Below are 20,526 nucleotides of genomic sequence, written 5' to 3'. Positions count from 1 at the left end.
ATAACTTTAAAAAAAATAGTGTGCATTGTTTTAATTCTTACACATTTATTAAATCATAGTCCATGATCTAAATAAAAATATCGTACATGTTTGATAATGACTATTAAGAGCATTATAGCATTTTTCTTAGAACGTTCCAGACAACCCTCGTATATATGAATTATTTTTCATTGTAATCAAGAAGGACATTCGTGATAAACAATCAAGACATATTTTAAATGCATGAAAAGTGATATTTTTTTTTATGAATGTAAAGCCCTTTCATGGCTGAAAGACCTTTCTGTTGTTTATTTATAATTACATTTTTTGAAAACTTAATATTTCTTTCAGGTTTTTTATGACTGCGGAAAATAATGTAATCAACGAATAGAAAATTAAAAGAATGAACACTTCTGCAACGTTGAGAAAATGTCAGATGCTATCGTATGTTCAATATGCCAAAATACCTGATCCAATCCAGTAGAGTTTGTCAGCGGTCACCTATTTTGTAATTCTTGCATATATATAAAGTGGAATTCAGAATGAAGAATATGATTTCGTCTGTCCACGGTGTGAAAACCTATCGTATGTTGCAAATGGTGTAAATATAATATTCCACCCAAGCTTAAAAAATCATTAACATAATGAATGAAACAAGAACTGAATCTTATGTTGAGAAAGCTCACGACGAATTTGGCCTTAATCCGAAGTGTTCTATGCACCCTGAGGATGATCTCTTTTCGTTCTGTGATGATTGCAAAATTGTCTTATGTGATAAATGTAGTGTTCATCATAGAAACCACACTGTAAGAAAAGAGATAATGAAAGATATAGTTGATATTGAGAAAGATGCAGTCGCAAACGAAAACCGATATATGTCTCAACAAGATGATTTATTTCGATCAATGCAAATGTTAGAAGGTAGTAAAAAAGGTACAGAAAATCAAATTGAAATTTTCCTTCAAAAGATTCAGGAGCGAACAAAAAAACAGAAAGCAGCTCTTCATGAACTTTTCATTCTACAAATGCCAATTTTGACAAAGAGAGAAAAAATAGTTTCAGAACTCATTCAATGCGCCAAATACATGAAGATGGTTGCACGAAAAACTCAGTTTTCTAGTGACGAAATTAATCCTTTCGCAGCCTATGAAAAGTTACAAGAAAAAAGAAAAGAAGTTGAAAAATACAAGCAAGATCTGCAACAAAATCGTGTAAAGGATTTCTATTTCTCCTTCCAACCTTTAGATCCCGATCGTCTTTACGTAGGAAAAGTAACAAAGTCAACGCGTCGTCCTTTCTCTTACGTGGAAATGAGAAAAACAAAAAGTGAGATATTGTTACTAAATATTTTAAAAGCATTTTCTTTATATGCTTAAAGTTTTTCAAATAAGTATTAATAGTTTAAAATGACAACTAAAATCAAATACTTTTTTTTCAATAAAGGTCAAGATTCAAGTACCTACGAAAGTAAGTTTTAATAAACTCATCAGAGGAGCACAATTGGTTCCACTGTTGTTACTTACTTGTTTACGTTTCAATGATTCTAAAAATAGTAGCGATAAATTTTTGTCGCCACTTGCGTGTATATTCTTATATCAAAGCACTAAGTATTATAACAGTTAACAAAAACATTTTGCTCATCTCTTGCCAAAGGCTTATAATTGCTAATTAAACCATTTCTTCCCCGCTTCAATGAATAAAAGAGCCTGTACAACAGTTTTTCGTGTTTTTTTTTGGCAATTTTGTGATCTGATTAATGTTCGAAATTCTAAAAAAAAAAAGTATTTCCAATAATATCATACATTGTTATCAGACACAAAATAAAATCATCTAAAATTTATCCAATTGTAAAAGGAGATACTAAAAACTACAAAAATAACAGGGAAAAAAAATCTTATATATATGATTTGTTTTTAAGGTGATGCGAAATATGAGGGCATTGTTTCAGAAGAGGATTCATCAAGTGGTGAGAGAAATATTGGCAAATCAGAATCATTTTTTACGAATCTTTAATAATTAAAATGCACATTGCCTTCAATGAATTTAAAAACTCATGATCATTTGAAAATGCTACACAAGTAATCTATTAAAAATTGCATACCCAACAGAGTCGTTAACAGAATAAGGCATTTCCTGAAAGAAAAAAAAAACCCTGCTTGCCAAAAGTTTCTGTCTTAAAACTTAATCCATAATCATTTGCGATGTTCATACAGTTAATTGATGTATAATTTAACTAACAATATTTAAATGGTTATTTCCATTCTTATGTCGACACGATATATCCCGGTGAGCTTGAGATAAAAGATACCACAGAGTCTGACACATCTGTTTCATATTTGGATATTTTATTAGAAAAAGACTTTAATGGTAATCTAACAACAAAGCTTTATGATAAACAAATGACTTTAACTTTTCAATCGTCAACTTCCCTTACTTATGCAGCGATATACCCTAATCACCTGCATAAGGGGTTTATATCTCTCAGTTGATTCGATACGCAACATCATGCTCTCCGTATGATCAATTTCTAAAACAAGGTAAGTTATTGACAAATAAGTTGATGAAACAAGAATATCAGGGATCTTTTTTAAAGTCATCATTTCGTAAGTTCTATGGTCGATAAATTGACCTTGTTAGCAAATACAATCTATCATTAAGTCAAATGCTGACTGACTTTTTTTCATACTAATTGTTTGACCATTATTTACACACTGAATTGTCGACGGATTTTTCCGTTATTTCCCGATGATGACAAGGAGCACACGGCGGGTGTGACCGGTCGGCAGGGGATGCTCACTCCTAGATGGCACCTGATCCCACCTCTGATGTCTTAGAGGTCCGTGTTTGCTCTGCTCTTTTTTTGTAACGTTTAATGGACTTTTGAGCTCGAATACTGTTCGTTATTTCCAAATATTTCATTGTTAAGATTTAATAAATCATATAAGATATATAATTATTCAAATCAATCAATGCATTGATTTACTAGCACAAGTATTGTATTTTATATTTGAATGGTTGAGCAAGAATGAAAACTGATTCCTTTGCTTCATATAATATGGATACAATCCTTAGAAGTCGGATCCTTTAGTGTCTTTGATTTCTTATATTTAGTTTTTAAATTCTTTTTTTTTTTTTGTGATAGCCATGAAATTTGATTGAAAAGAAAACCGTGATATTTAAAAAAAGACTATATGACTTTTCTGATTATTTGTTAACTAAGATACGGCTTTGTTGTCAGCCAAAGAAAATGGCGCAAATGGACTATATGGGTTTACATCAAACCCAAAAATAAATAAATAAATAAAAAATGCAAATGTACGACAAGAATCGATACGTAATTTATTTATTGCTTGCGTTATACAAATCTCGCTTTGTTCTCTAATATACTGAGCTTTGTTGGAGAATAGACACAGTGCATCGCATAAAGTAAATATTAAATACCTCACTGGTCACATTTATTACAGTCATAAATTTTTAACGAAAGTTAAAATCTTAAATTTCATTTAAATTATTCCTGAAGATAACAGTTTTATTTTTTGTATAGGAATGTTATCTAATAAATTTGATCTGAGGTCAAATTTTTTTTGGCATTGCCGTTTTTTGTTTTTGTTTTTTTTTATTTGGAAAAGTTTCTGATTAAATTATTTGATTTTCTAATTTGATAACCGACGCAACGGTTTGAGTTAGATGTTGCTTTTCTGATCGACATTAATCTGTTGTCTGTTGCTGTTGTTATCTTTGGGGTCGTTTTCGACGTTGTCGAATTTTCATCTTTTTCTCCTGAACCAGTTTGCCAATAAAATCAAACCATCAAGTTTTCTTCAGTCATTGACCCTTGTAAGGGAATATAATGAAGAGAAGGCAGATACAGGAAAAGTTTATTTTAAAAAAAAATCTAAAAAACAAAGGTCCTTTTATTTAAATTTACGTAAAAGATTTTTAATTAGATCCAATTTTCGTCAAATCTTGTTGCTAGGAGATTAGGAAGGTAAAAGTAAGGGAGCGAATTTTACATAAGAAAAATTGCAATGCATATTTTTTTCCCCAAAAATAGCAGTGAAGACGTGAAAGTTTTAAATGCAATCATCCTCAGATAGTAAAGATTTATCTTTTTTTTTCAAATCATACCCCTCCCCTGGGATACGGTTGCATACTTATATAAGAAATTTAAAAAAAAATAGTTGGAAATATAAAAGAAAAATCTTCAAAAATGTCTTTCCTAATTGCCATGATTTATCTTTAAAAAATGAATGCCCTCCAGAAAAACATAAAGAATGGTCTAGTTGCAAGATGATTTTCTTTCCGTCTTCAAACACCTCAATTTTTTTTTCAAAGTGCATGAATGAATACTAAACAAAATTTTCATCTCGTCATAAATAGCTAATAACAAAGTGTATATGATTGATTGATTGTATATTGTTTTACGTCCCATTCGAGAATCTTTCACTCATATAGAGACGTCACCATATACCGGTGAAGGGCTTCAAATTTTGACCTTACTCGGCACTTAGGGCCATTGAGCAGTGAGGGATCTTTATCGTGCCAACGCCTGTCGTGACAAGGGACCTCGGTTTTTAAGGTCTCATCCGAAGGACCCGCAACTTTCACTTCAAAGTGCCGAGCGCATGGCGAAGGAACAGTTGCTACCTATTTTTTATCGACTTAGGTTTGTCGCGGCCGAAATTCGAACTCACGACCTCCCGATCACGGAGCGAGCGCTCTACCGACTGAGCTACCGTGAACGGTAACAAAGTGTATATATTGTCACTGTAATTTATTTATTGTAGGAAAAAGGTGTGCAGGTATTTAGAGGAGCAGAAAATTTAGAATTATTTTTTTAGCTGAGTTTTAGATATGATGGCGACAGGTGAATAGAATTTCTGGTTTTTTTATACACATGTTTAATAAAGATCCATTTTCATAAATGGTATACACACTTACTGGACTTGACGGCGACATCCAGACCCCCTAACAGGTAGATCTCCGAACATAGCCACGCTCACTGGATATATTAAAGCTAATTTAAATACTTATGACTACTTGTTGTCAAGGCTTCAAAATGGCATATCTTATTTCATGGTTACATGTACTCCGTCAAAAATGTTCAAATAAAATTAGATTCATTAAATTGTGGCAATAATTTTATCAATTTAGGGCTGTTGTGGAAAAGAGTAATTTAAAATAATTTCCTTTAAATGCAAAGTTTGAATTTACGATTGAGTAAACGAAATAATTTGTTTTTGCACACAACAGGCGATAATTGATGTTAGACCGTTAGCTGGTTTGAGTTTAATCAAGAATATTAACATAGTTACATCCTATGAAAAGCTTTTAAGATGGTAGGTTTGCTATATACACCGACAACAGATCTATATGTAATATATTTACTAATATAATACTTTCATATAAACTTGTTGAATCTGATTCGTTCGAGAAACATTTGTTAAAAAACACTATAACCCTCTGAATGATGAAACCACGCCCTCCAGCGTAGCAACAGTCAATATTGCTTGACGACGGGTGATATCCCCCCCCCCCCCCCCAAACAAAAATAATAATGACTTCGCCGAATTTATGCGCGCACGGTTCGGTGTAATATTTATTTGTTTGTTTGTTGTTTAAGTCCCTCTCGAGAATTTTTCATTCATATGGAGACGCCACCACTTGTCGATGGAGGGCTACAAATTTTGACCTATACTCGGCACTCATGGCCATTAAGCAGTGAGGGATCTTTTTCGTGCCAGCACCTACTGCGACACGGGACCTCGGTTTATACGTTCTCATCCGAAGGACAGGTCTCCACGTCCCATAGTGGGATTCGAACCCGCGACATAAGGATCAACTCCTTACTCCTCGACTCTAAAACAGACGCCCTTACCACTGCGCCACCCAGGCAACTGTTATATTTATTTGTATACAACATTCAGTACAATATAATAAATACAACATGTAGTTGAGAGTAACATTGAACATTTTCACCCCAAGAAACCCATTGTCAACCGACGATCAGCCGAGAAACATTTGTTAAAAAACACTTTCACCCTCTGAATGATGAAACCACGCCCTCCAGCGTAGCAACAGTCAACACTGCTTGACGACGGGTGATATTCCCAAAAATATTGACTTCGCCGAATTTATGCGCGCACTGTTCAGTGTTACATTTATTTGTTTGTTTGTTGTTTAACGTCCCTCTTGAGAATTTTTTCATTCATATGGAGACGCCACCACTTGTCGATGGAGGGCTACAAATTTTGACCTATACTCGGCACTCATGGCCATTGAGCAGTGAGGGATCTTTTTCGTGCCAGCACCTACTGCGACACGGGACCTCGGTTTATACGTTCTCATCCGAAGGACAGGTCTCCACGTCCCATGGTGGGATTCGAACCCGCGACATACATGTAAGGATCAACTCCTTACTCCGCGACTCTAAAGCAGACGCTCTCACCACTGCGCCACACGGGCGACTGTTATATTTATTTGTATAAAACATTCAGTATAATATGATAAATGCAACATGCAGTTGAGAGTAACATTGAAAATTTCCACCCCTCGAAAACCATTGTCAACCTCGGCTGCGCCTCGGTTGACAATGGGTTTTTTGGGGTGAAAATTTTCAATGTTACCCTCAACTACGTGCAGTATTTATATGGTATATCTGAGCAGAATATTCTCGGCAAAATATATTTTATTTCACAAAATATCAAATCGTCATTTCTTTATTTATTCATGTTTGTGTGTATTTATCTATTCATTTATTATTCTTTTTAAAAATTTTATTGTAATTATATAAAAAATATTGACTGGGTTTGAGGGGAACATTGATTATGTTAGCCTCCGAAGGATGTTGCCCTACGCCGAGCGGAGTCAATAATTGTTTTGTTTTATGAAAAACAAAACTATAAAATAGTATTTTTTAAAAAAATTAATCATCTGCATCTTGATTGTAGACTAGTGCTAGCGAATTTTGTATTGATTGTGTCACTTGGCTTTTCTATTGTGACGTATTGTTTTTGGAAGTCGCGACGGTATCATTACGTCACAATAAATCAATCTTCCAATCAGATCGAAATCAATAAAATTGTGGGAAAACTCTCTTTGCTGGTCAATAGTGAAAATGAAATGACCCTCAATATTTTTCGGTGGAGCTTATATCAATTATGTTGACTGTTTCTCAATGTAGAGAACATAGGGACTAATCATTACTGAATATAACAATTTAAATTAATAAAGTAGATAATAAAATTAGATTTTGGGGGGTGGGGATGGGGGTATCAGAATGTATTTACATTAGTCGGGATTGTTGATAGTTGCTTTATTATAAAATCATAAAGAGAAACCATACTTCGATGAAAATTCGATTTCTTACACTGTAGATCCACTCAACAACGAAATCCACGAGAAATGGTTTTCATCGAATAATAAAGAAACAAGAGTAAATATATATACGAGATTTACGGTGTCCGTCTATAAGATCGTCTGTAAACATTTCATATTTTCTTCTCCAGAACAACTCAGCAAATTTCAACCTAACTTACCACAATGCGTTTTTGGCGAGGAGAATTCAAGCTTCTTCAAATAAAAAGCCATGTCCTCTTTCAAGGGTAGATAATTAAGAATAAGTGAAAATTTGAGGCATCTTTTTAAAATCTTCTCAAAAAACCATTTGGACAGAAAAACTGAATTTTGTTTGAAACCTTCATTACATAGGGCAAATTCAAATCTGTTGAATTCATGAACGCAGGGGTAGAACGTGGTTACAATGGGGGGAAAAGAATTTTACAAAAGAATGTATATGAAAAAAATCTCTTAAAATGTTCTTTTCGAGAACAACAAAGCCATGCTTAGTCATATTGATAGGGAAATGTCTTCATATGTTGTTGAATGAAGTTTATTCAAATCATGATCCCCGGGGTAGGGTGGACCTATAATGGGGGCCATTTTTTCATATACACAGAATTATTTTTTTTAAATCTTCTTTTCATGAACAGCGAAGCCATGTTTAATAAGTAATATTAATATGGAATATCCTTTTCCGTAGATTCATGTTCCAAAAGTAGGGGCCACATCTTTGAACATCTTTTTCTCAATAACAGCAAAGCAGTGATTCGTCATAGGAAAATGAAAGCATCCTCAGAATAGTGGGTTTGTAATACATGCAATGTAACGAGAAAACATTTTCGTCGTTGCAAACCTCAGTCAAAATGTGCGATCTTCTCCTATTCTGGCTGGGTTCGAGAGTACATGTAGTTTGTGCGGGTTTTGTCGACCCCTCGAACCAAACAGTTTGCATTCGGCCTTAAAATGGCCTTTGGCTTAAAACTAGGGCAATTTCACTCGGATAGCTTCATCGATTGATATGGAGCTCTTTTCCAACTATATTAGAGTACTCATAAATTTAATAGACATAAGAAAAATATATCAAAAGACAAAAACATCTACCTCCATAATTACATATAAACATGTTAAGCATGTAATCATTGTTGTTTTAAGAAATGATTTGACCCACAATGTCAGATGAAGCTTTAAACATGGAAAACAATATATGAAGAAATACTTTCACTTTATTAACCTGAATTCAGAATTTTTATTGAATTATTACATTTTATCGAGTAATCGAGTAAAATAAAAGATATTCATTCTCAAAAGTCCATTCAAACAATACAAATCAGAAGCAGAGCTAACACCGACCACTAAAAATCAGACGTGGGATCAGGTGCCATGGAGGAGTAAGCATCCCTGCCGTGTTTCTCCTTGTCATAATCGGAAAAACGAAAATAAACTTAGATAATTCAGTGTGTAAATAATGGACTAACAATAAGTATGAAAAACATCAGTCAGCATTTGACTCAATGATAGGTTGTATATGCTGATTAGGTAATTGTATCGACCAAAAGAAAAAAAAAACTTGCGAAATGATGACTGCAAACGAGAATTTTTTTATCCTTATTTCATCAACTTGTTTTTCAATAGATTGTCTCGTTTTAGAAATTGTTCATATGTATAGCATGCTCTTGCGTATCAGATCAACTGAGAGACATAAACATCATATGCAGGTGAAACGGGTATATTGCTACATATGAGTAAGTAAGGGAAGCTGACTATTGAAAAAATGAATTCTGATTCGATGTGCTTATATAGTGTCTTGTATCAAAAGTGTACATATATGTATTTGTGTGTGTACGTGAGAGAGAGAGAGAGAGAGAGAGAGAGAGAGAGAGAGAGAGAGAGAGAGAACAATAGACAATAAATGTAATGAATTAGCATTGTTTACCAACGTTTCAGAAATCAACCATTATAAATCAGAAAATGGGTGGCACTACTTCGAAAAATGTAATATTTTTATAATGGGAGCGCAAACGTTTGTGTTGGGGATGGAGAGGGAGTCTAAGCTCAGTTCATTGAATAAAATGTTTTCATTACATTTAACTCAATACATGAAATACGAAGTCCATATACTACAGTTCTTAAAAAAGAGGAATGGGGCAATACTTGTATATGCAATAGATCGGGAAACATTTTTATCCATATTGTATATAGTCAAAAGAAAAAGTAACTTCATAAAGTAAGAAGGGTAGCTCCTTTTCTATACGTATATATAAAAAATCACTTTAAAGAAATAAACTAGCATACATATAGTGGACAGTATCTTCTTAGATGATGTATTAAATGGCGATCTTCACTTTATTTATCTTGCTGCTGCTTTGCATTATATATGTAATATCTGTATAGATGTGTGGATTATATAAAAAAATGCAAAATATGCATTTGGATAGGGTGGTGTTTTCTTTTCTTTCTTTTTTTTTTAAATTTTCTTTGTACTCAAGTTATGTTCCATTTATGTGTCATTATACATCATTGGCCGCACACAAAGTACTTTCGACCGAACCTTCAACATACAAAAAAAAATATAACCGAATTTATGACTTGCGTCAATTGTAAAAAAAAAATCACATCATGTTGTAAAACAAGTAAAGATTGGTTCAAGTACACTGACAAAAAGATACCGTAGTTTTCAAAATGTCAATAATTTTAAGACATCGAGTGCACGACGCTGATTCACTGAGTTGTCAAGGCATGCTGCAAATGTGCCTGCACACACAGGCATATAAACCGGAGAGACAAGTTTTCACTGATATGTAGAACTAGTTTTTACTGATACTGTTTTTCATTTTTTGATACGGTCATGAATTCTTTCTGGTAAAAGTCGTATTTGCTGCAGATTTATTGCGTCATTTTTCATAAGTCAAATCAGAAGGATATAATTTTCATTTCTAAAAGTGGGAGAGGGTGGGATAGCCAGAGGAGAAAATTCAACTTACCTGAAAAAACACTGACAAGCATACAAAAACGGGTGGGGGTGGGGGTGGGTGGGTGGGTGGGTGTTTAAACTCGAAAATCCTATTTCATGAGGGAGGGGGTGTGTGGGGGGGGGGTTTCCAACTTTTTATCGAACACAATTTTCTTCATACATAATCATATTACATATAAACTAATTTGGCTGATACTTGTGTCTGGAATTTACTCACCGACGCAGCATTAATGTGCACAGCGGTAACTTGGACCAATTTCTGTTCAGCAGATTTGCATTGCATTTTAGTTTGTAAAAACTAAATATCTTGAATTAAATGTGCATGTTAGAGTTTCATTTGCAAAAAGATTCGGTTGATAAAGCTTCTTCTTAGATATCTTCATATGCCAATAAGCAACTTACGTTGATAGAACTAAAATTATTGTCAAAAATACAATTCACTAAATTGAACTTTTTTCTGCCGGAAATATATGTACGTACACAATAAATGTTATAAAAGAAAACATTATGTGGTGCTCGCGATCCATCGAAATTGCCCAGTTGGTTGAAATTACATCACTCTACCTCATGTAATCAGTAAAAAGAGTAAAATTAATAAAAATCCAACCCATTAACTGTAAATTTTATAATCACATGTACAAAGTTTAGCCAGTAGCATGAACAGAAAACAATATTAGCACAGATAATTCAATTTATGCCGCTATGAGAAATCTGGTAAATTTTACATCGTTGGATACTTACGGATTTTTAAACCAATCAAAATCTTTGTTTTTGTTGCGCCATTTTTGTAATGCCTGTTTAGTGCAATGGAAAATAAGTACACATTATCGTTATGAACCAGCTAGACTCCTTGAAATAACATCGTTTTCGTGTTAGTTCTATTTACAAGCCTACTTCACAAAAGTATAGCGATATTCAAGGCAAGTAAGCTTTTAAGGTGAAGAAGGACCTCGAGCTAAAAAATACTTGTCATTCAATTTTTTTTTTCAAATGTTGAATATTTCTAATTCAGTATGTCCCACATATCTTAAAGCAGTTATATCATTAGGTTTCTTATCTTATTTGAGAGATATTGATTGACAAATACTATGCCCAACAGTATCTAAGTGGAGTTTTAAATCTCCATGTTTCCGGGCCCATTACTCTGTCCATAGTGGAATTTTTTAAGAAAAGATATAAAATATGTAAGTGGACATGTATCTTTTAAAATATTTCAGAGTATGAATAGGGTTTAAAATTCGAAAAAGCATCTGACTGCATCTGGATAGGGAAAATTACGTACTTTTTAAGACAACTTAAACAACAAAACACTTAACTTGCAACAAATTCTATCATTCAATATTTTTAAATTTACGTTGAAATGCAAGTCCTTCAAATTATTGATTAACTTTAAAAATTTTAAATGGTGAAGCTGATGACCTCAATATTGCACAGGACATCCTTAAACAAGATATAAGCATGACAAAAACGTGTAATGTTTACATTTCTCGAGTACGGGAAAAACCAACTATGACGTCTCACGTAAGCTAAATAAGATATACCTACATAAGATTCCCGTCATCAACCATGCAAAAATAATTTTTGTGTTCCCTGTTTCTCAAAATATTTCATCATATACTGATTATGACCTGTTTTTACATAATAATATCGCCCTGTATTTACCGAGTATGATCTTGCTGTACTTAAAGATTGTGTATGACGTCACCGACTTGTCGGATGCGCAGTTTGGGAAACAGAGGAGTGGGTCAATCTATTTCATAATTTTTTCATGTTTACAAGAATGCTGATTTTTTAATTTTTTTTTCATATAAGATGGTAATTAAAAAAAACAAATTGTCAAAAAATTATACAAGAACTGATGGCTTACACGTTTTGCTCTTATATAAACGGAGACTATGACGTAGTTAAACTGAGTCATGTGACCACGTGTCTTTCATTCCCTTAACAGTGTTTAACATCCACGTGCTCGGTAAACCGCGTGGCCTTATACTAATAAAATGGCAGGAGTGGATCCCGATTCTGTGAAAATACAGATCTGTCTTCATTGTCATTCCTACATTCGTAGACTTTCTGAGTTTATGGACTCTAATCCAGATTTTAAAGATCTTAATTTAGATGCAAAAATTATGAAATAACTGTATGTGCTAAAGGGGGGCTGCGCTGCACACATGTGGCCTTCAGCGTATGTTAAATGAATAACCGGGCCTCCCGACATCTATTTCATACAAATAGGCGGCAAAGACATTGGATGTTTACCGAATGAGGTGATCATTAAAAACATTCTCTCCTTTTCTGAGTATCTGATTCAGGGATTGGACTCAAATAGAGTAATTATTGGTCAGCTTCTTAAAAGAGACCCATCTGTGAGTGCTGCAGGGTACTACAATTCTCGTGGAAATTAACAGCCTTCTTACACAAAAGACACAGTCACACGAAATAATCCTTTTCTGGAGGCACAGAGACTTTTAGCAAAACGTGTCACACTTACAAATGGACGGTGTCCACATCGACAACCCTCCTCTGAAGCGTTTTAAGCACGGGGATCACCCTTCGCACATGCATAAGTATTGGAGAAGTATCAGGAATGCAGTATTTGTGCATTCCTGTCCATTAAGGCAAGTATTAAGTTTTGGTTACAATAACAAAAAACATGAATTATTTGTATGCATACATATTAGGAGCCGCTTAATCATTCTACATTCATATGACATTTTGTATTTGCTGCAATTTCTTTTTTATAAATACAGGCTAATTGTTGCATGGGGGCCAATTTTATTGATATGTATTTGTTTAACATATATGTACAGTCCCTGAAACGTTCTACTTTCCCACTTGAACGGTGAGCGAACGCTGAACGAACGGTGAACGAACGCTGAACGAACGCAGAGCGAACGGTGAGTGAACGATGTGTGAACGCTGAACGCAACTTGGTGAACGATGTGTGAACGGTGAACGGTGAGCGAACGCAGAACGCGAACGGAGCGCAAACGCGAACGCAAAGTGAACGGTGAACGAACGGTGAACGCAAGATGAACGATATATTCGGAATGCCTCTGATCTATTCCTTGCATTGAAACTATTTTATTGTATTATAATGTCAGGTGCCAAAAAAAAAAATAAATAAATAAGTAAACCAATAAATGAATGAATAAATAAGTAAATAAAATAAATTCTCCAAAATTGTCCTAAGAAAGACGATTCATGCACATTAAGTTTTTAATAATACGATTTTTAACGCATTAAAACATTGCAATTGTTGCCGAACGCTGAAGTATAAAAGATATTTTTTTAGTTGGAAAATAAAAATGTTTATTCTTATTTGATAACAAATCAGAGAAAACTTCTGACTTATAGAATGAATTAAAGCGATTGTAACACCCATTCATATATCTCCGTGTCAAGGCGATTTTATGTAAAGTAATGAAAAAAAAAAATTAATTACAATGGTCAGTGGACGTTTTGCATTTATACGCTCGTATTTTAAATATTTAATACAATAATATATTATGTGTCATTTCTATTTTTCATGATGATTTATTGAGCAGACTTCTGCATGTATCTGTAGATGGCCGTGATTATACTCGGACAAGATAATACAAAGATACATATTCATATTATTTGTTATAAATTCAATTTTCAGAACTTGATATTTAAGTAATATGCTGTTATAATTTTTATTAAACAGACAAATGAGAGAGAGAGAGAGAGAGAGAGAGAGAGAGAGAGAGAGAGATTCCGTTTCAGCCCCCCCCCCCTTCCTTTCAGGCTTCACTAAATGTTTGTACTTACATCAAACAATAACTCTGAAATTTTTTTCTAAATATATTAGACAGTGAAAGTAACTTCTTTTTTTTTATCAACAAATCATATCTATCTGTTTGACAGTATTACTCGTTTTTATTTTCCTGCTTCAAGTTCACACGAAGTCCACGTGCTTGTCCTGTCAATCAAAATCATTCGACACTGTGCAGGTGTGAAAGTTTCGTCACATCGAAGACGAAGTGCGAGTATTTCCAACAAGTTATAACATTTATTTTTATCATTTCTAGATTTGATACCAACATTTGAATAATAAATGAATAAAATATATTGGGCATTAACACTTGAATTTGAAACATACTCTCTGCCAATTTCAAATACCACCGCCGACATGTGTACATTGTGAACTACTATTGTTTTGTGACTTTTTTAGATGCATGTTTGTTTTGAGACTGAAATTTTTGTTCTAAAAAAGACCTTAACTTTTTTTAACAGGTTAATTAAAATTTTCTGGAAATACAGTACTGACTAAGTAACCGATTTAGGGGAAAAGGGGGGGGGGGTATTAATCATATCGAATGGCAAACATATAAAGTTACGGTGAAGAAAGAATTTTTTTTCTCTATAACTATAGACTTTACATACATGTATTATAGTAGCGAAAATTCTGTAGTGCATTTCATTTTAAATAAATATTTCCTTTAAACACACTATCAATTTAATTCGCTCCAAAGATAATAAATTAACGGGATATCCGCAGTACTATGTATAACTCTCAGAACTAGTTCTATCATATTTTCTGTAGTAACTGAATAAAAAAACGCGTTAGAAATAAATATTTTCGTAATTTTGCTGCGTAATTATTTGACCTGGATAATTATATCTCCATTAACGATTTGTCGTCTTTAACAAAACAAAATGTTGCAATTCTTGAAGTATTTGCACATTGCCCTTAGTTAAATTTAATATTTCAGCATCGTTCTACATAGGTACAGAACAACATTTATTTTCCAGAGTAATTTAATAAATAACCTAATAGCTAAGTTAGAATAATAAAAATATATATCTTAGATATTTTCCCCCATGAAATAATGATTCTTCAAACACGATATGTTAGTTATTAAATTAAAAAATCTGTAACTCCTTACCTACAAAAAGATAAGTCCTTTCACTTGGGAGTTCCGAATGGCAATGAAAACTGAACGATAGGTGAACGCTGAACGCAAGGTGAACGCAAAGTGAACGGAACGAAGAGCGAACGCTGAACGCTATGTGAACGGTGAACGCGAGCGCACGGTGAACGGTGAACGCAAAACTGTGAACGGAGAGCGAACGGTGAACGCACGGTGAACGAACGGTGAACGCACGCTGAACGAACGGTGAACGAACGGTGAGCGAACGGAAAAATGGGAAAGTAGAACGTTTCAGGGACTGTACCTGTTACTACACCATGTGTTCTGCTTATCATGATTTGTCCTTCAATGATGTTTAGTAAAGCATTGATGTATAACTGTTCTGTATAACAGTTTCACTCACTTGATGTTCAATATAGCATCACCCTATAAATGCTCAGTATAGCATTATAGCATCACCCTATAAATGTTCAGTATAGCATTACCATATAACGATTTAGTATAACAGTCTGGTTCATTGGTGCTTTTATAGCATCACTAGTTGTTCTGTGTATATGTATAGAGATGCCCAGTATGTAATCTATATGAAGCTGTTCAGTGCAACAGTTTTGTTTTTTGGGGGTTGTATAAATGCATTACTTTGAGTCCTTTGTATAGAAATGTAGGCGTTTAATGTAGCATCACTATCTGTCTGGTCAATATAACAGAAAACATATGCATAAAGTTGGTGTTAAGTACAGCTTCTCTTTAGTTTGGCTCATTATAGCATCTACAATTCTGTTGTCCATACCCGCAGCCCATGAAAACGTCTTATTTGTTAATCAAAAATATGTTGTTATGCTTATCTTCCTATTAGATGGGCCTTTTGAATCATTTAAGTTTGTAAACCAGTTGGTTTATGTTTGATGGGATATTTAAACACTATTTTTTACAAGGGCTGTCAGAAAAAATAAAAAAAAAAAATAAATATTTTACACATTAGCTACAAGTTCATGTAGTTATTTGTGTGATTGTCTGTTCTAAAGTCTTTCTCATTTAACACAGGGACAATTCCAAAACAAAAAAAGAGGCATATATCAGCCAAAAACAGCACATCCTTCCAAACGGAAGAGGAGTGCAACAAAAAGCACATCCAGCACTGTGGTAAATGAAAAACTAACTGAAACTACCTCACCTGCTGTCCTGAACAGCCATGGTGTTCATGTTGACTATATGAAACTGGCAGCGGAGATAATTATGCAACAAAAAGCTACATCTCAACAGACTGCACCTATCCAAGATCCATCAGATATCTGAGCTCCGACCACTTCAGCTCCGTCCACCTTGGCTCCAGCCACTTTAACTACATCCACTTTGGATCAATTCCTATCGGCTACATCCTCAGCAACACAGGCTGCCGATCTGTTGTCGTCTGTAATTGACAATGTTTTTAGTGGTAAAACAGGTGAGTGAAGGGAAAAAATCTACCCACCATCAACATCTCAGACGGTATCCTTCTAAGGCGGGGATAAGTCAAAAAACAAAACAAATAATATTGGACGATGATCTAAAATCTCTATAACTTACCAATTTGATAACCCCGTATCGGTTACCACTGGGGCAGGTTCCATCAACTTCAAACATGGCAACAAGCCAAAATCCCCCTTAACTATTTTTCAGTGGACTGATGCCTTCCTCATTTTCTCCTACACCTTTCAACAAAAACATCCTTCAGAAGCCCCCAATCTCTTAAAACACTGCAGTTTAGTTAGAGAGATCTACACACTCTCAACCAATGGGGCTTGGCGTACTTATGATGAAAATTTCCGTCGATTAAGGCAATCAACAAATCTTCCTTGGCAAAAACCAGTGGAAGATCTGCGCATCAAAGCGCTTTCAGACTCAAAAGGTCAATACACAAATGATAATTTTCGCAAATCCAGACAGTTCAACAAAGGGGAAAAGTCTGCTTTGCATTCAACAGGGAGGACAAGTGCAAATCCTTCCCTTGCCAATACCGACACATCTGCCAACTATGCAAAGGACCACATCCAAAATTCAATTGCAAGGAACTTACCAAGCAATCCAAATCTAACACCTCATCTGCCGACACCAGTAAACGTAAAAAAATCCAGGTCTTCCACCAATCTATTAGAATTTCCATTGGTAACAACTGCGCCCCGTTATTAGTAAACCTATTTTTGTATTCATATGAAGCAGAATTTGTTCAAAATCTTATACGTGAAAAGAAGAAAACACTTGCTATGGCCCTTAACTCGACATTTAGATATATCGACGAAGTATTGTCAATTAACAATGGTTATTTCCATTCTTATGTCGATACGATATATCCTGGTGAGCTTGAAAGAAAAGATACCACAGAGTCTGACACATCTGTTTCATATTTGGATATTTTACTATAGAAGGACGTTAATGGTAATCTAACAACCAAGCTTTATGATAAACGTGATGACTTTACCTTTTAAATCGTCAACTTTCCTTACTTATGCAGCAATATACCTTCATCACCTGCGTACAGGGTTTATATCTCTCAGTTGATTCGATAAACAACATCATACTCTACTTATGAACAATTTATAAAACGAGGTAAGTTATTGACAAACAAGTTGATGAAACAAGAATATCAGCAGTCTCGTTTAGAGTCATCATTTCGTAAGTTCTATGATCGATACAATGACCTCATCAGCAAATACAATCTATCATTAAGTCAAATGCTGACTGACGCTTTTCATACAAATTGTTAGAACATCATTTACACATTGAATTGTCGACGGATTTTTCCATTATTTCCCGATGATGACAAGGAGCACACGGCGGGTGTGACCGGTCGGCAGGGGATGCTCACTCCTCCATGGCACCTAAACCCACCTAAGATGTTTTAGAGGTCCATGTTTGCTCTGCTCCAAAATTTATATTGTTTAATGGACTTTTGAGCTTGAATACTGTTCGCTATCTCCATATATTCCCTTATTCCTTCCTCTCCGGCTATGACACACAAGCCCGCTCAAAATTAGTACAAGGTTTTTCAAAGGATTTTCATTTAGGTTGTCAAGGTTTTCCTTCTAGTAATATTTCTAAAAATTACATGAGCTGTGCCCATCATCCATAATCCTTCATTCAAGAAGGCTTACAAAAAGCTAGGTTAGCCGGTCCCTTTTAATTACCACCTTTTCCAGTATTTAAATCCTCTCCACTTGGGGTTGTCCCAAAATCTGAACCCGTTAAATTTTGCATTATCAATGATTTATCTTATCGAAAACAAACTCAGTTAATATGTTCATTCCTCCTGAAAACTCAAAAGCAAGCTACGATTCTGTTTATAAAGTTGTTGAACTTGTTCAAAAGTTTAGCACAAGAAGTTTGTTGGCCAAGACAGACATTCAGGATACATTTAGAATTGTGCCCATTCAACCTGCAGACTACATTCTCCTAGGTTTTTCTTGGAATTGCAAATTTTACTATGACCGTTGTCTCCCTATGGGGCCAGTAGTTCCTGCCAAAGTTTGATTCCTTTAGCACTGCTTTAGAGTGGATAATGTATGCAAAGTTTGGTGCTCTGGGTATGTATCACATTCTAGATTACTTTCTCTTTGTAGACGCTCCTGATAAGTAAAATTGTCGAGATGACTTAACCAATTTTCTGTTTCTCTGTGCAAGGCTGAATGTTACAATCAAACTAGATAAAACAGTTCCTCCTACAATTTGTCTTACAATCCATGGTATAGAGATTGATACAGTTTCCATGGAATGCCGTTTAACACAAGTCAATGTAGAAAGGCTCAGAAACAAACTGAAGGAATTTCAGGGCAAATCTAAGACCTCCTTAAGAGAAATTCAGCGTCTTATAGGCCTCCATAATTTTTCTTGCTCAGTTGTGGTACCAGGTCGAGCCTCGCTGCTTAGTTAATCTTACCTGTAAAATTTCAAACCCCTTTCACCCCATCAACCTAAACAATGAAGCTCAAGCTGATATCATTATGTGGAAATTTTTTATAGATAAATTTAAAGGAAAATCCATCTTTCTTTCACAATATTGGGTCACATTGGAAGACATGACACTTTTCACTGATGCAGCAGGGTCTATTGGTTTCGCTGATGTGTTGAGAAACAAGTGGTGTGCTCAAAAATGGCCAAAGGATCTTGAAGACTACCAAATAGTTATTAAAGAACTATTTCCTATTGTACTTGCAAGAGGTATGGGCCCCATTTTTAAGCAACAAAAAAATCTTATTCATGTCTGATAATCAAGCAGTGTTGGACATTATAACCAAAACATCATCAAAAAATGCCACTCTCATGAAACTAGGCAGGCGTCTTGTTTTGTGCTGCTTGAGAAATAACATATTGATTAGAGCAAAACATATCCTTGACAAACTTAATACTTAAGCCGATAAACCATCTGGTTTTCAATTTCAGGAGGCTGCCAACATTGCCCAAAATCTGTCTCCAATACAAACATTCATTCAGTCTCACTTATTAGAGATCTGAGTGCATCTTCCCAACATCTTCTTCAGGCTGCACTTTCAACATCTTAAAGAGTGGCATAACACAGAAGTTGGCAGCTCTTCCTCCAGTGGGAACATTCGTACACCTCATTACCAGTGTCAGAGGTAGATTTGTGCAATTTTATTCGATACCTCTTCTCAAAGAAATATGCCCCATCCTCAGTATCTTCACATGTCTCAGCAATACCTTCACAAAATCTGCAGCTTACCAGATCCCACTAAAAAATTCCTACCAAAAAACTCTTCCAAGTATTAACTCATTTATGTTATATTTTATGCATATCTACATGTACTCTGATATTTTCACTGCATGTAATTTTCTGGTCAGTCTCAATGGGATCACACTTTCATCCTGCATTGTTCATTAGGTGATCCCCAATTATGGTTTGTTATATATTTTACTTTATATTTTATTTTATGTTATTCAAATAAATGACATAATTGAAAAAACTTCATATCTGTGTTTGGTTATTCTTCGCTACCCCATCAGGCAAATATTCTCATAGGAGGCATAAAGGCCATTATTTTATGTTTATTTTTTATCTCCCCGTCGCCCTCTTTTTCCGTAAAACAGAACTTTGGACTTTTTGCTTAAAAATAAGACATTTATTATTTCCCTTTCATTTCCCTTTACGAAACCTTCTTTCTAGTTTAAATGTCCAATGAAATGCATTCAAGCGTCATGTAGCGACTTCGATAAGAAGTACTTTTGAGGTATCTAGCAGGAATTTTGTCTTTTGAAGTCTTAATAACATTGAAGAATTCAATAATGCAACTTTGAATACAATAGACGATCCCATTTTAGGTTACGTTCGTTCGTAAGATGTCGGTATTTCTC

At 34.6% G+C, this 20,526-nt stretch overlaps 1 protein-coding gene across 1 annotated transcript; it reads left to right on the top strand.

Moving 5' to 3' along the window:
* The first annotated feature begins 623 nt into the window (after positions 1 to 623).
* Positions 624 to 16,479, top strand: LOC133177180 (uncharacterized). Its single transcript, XM_061312268.1, has 2 exons — positions 624 to 1,241; positions 16,228 to 16,479. The coding sequence occupies exons 1-2, from the start codon at positions 624 to 626 to the stop codon at positions 16,477 to 16,479; spliced, it is 870 nt and encodes a 289-aa protein (XP_061168252.1).
* The last annotated feature ends 4,047 nt before the right edge of the window (positions 16,480 to 20,526 follow it).

Source organism: Saccostrea echinata, unplaced genomic scaffold, assembly GCF_033153115.1.
Source record: "Saccostrea echinata isolate AGI-Se365-2 ecotype Australia unplaced genomic scaffold, CSIRO_AGI_Sech_v1 ptg000089l, whole genome shotgun sequence".
Taxonomy (NCBI): domain Eukaryota; kingdom Metazoa; phylum Mollusca; class Bivalvia; order Ostreida; family Ostreidae; genus Saccostrea; species Saccostrea echinata.
The sequence above is the reverse complement of the archived record's forward strand: the minus strand, read 5'-3'. Positions and strand labels throughout refer to the sequence as shown.

Bases quoted from the DNA above. Each gene is read 5' to 3' on its own strand.
- LOC133177180 (XM_061312268.1), top strand. From the start codon at position 624: ATGAATGAAACAAGAACTGAATCTTATGTTGAGAAAGCTCACGACGAA. The intron at 1,242-16,227 runs GTAGGAAAAGTA...CATTTAACACAG, and splicing joins TAGATCCCGATCGTCTTTAC to GGACAATTCCAAAACAAAAA.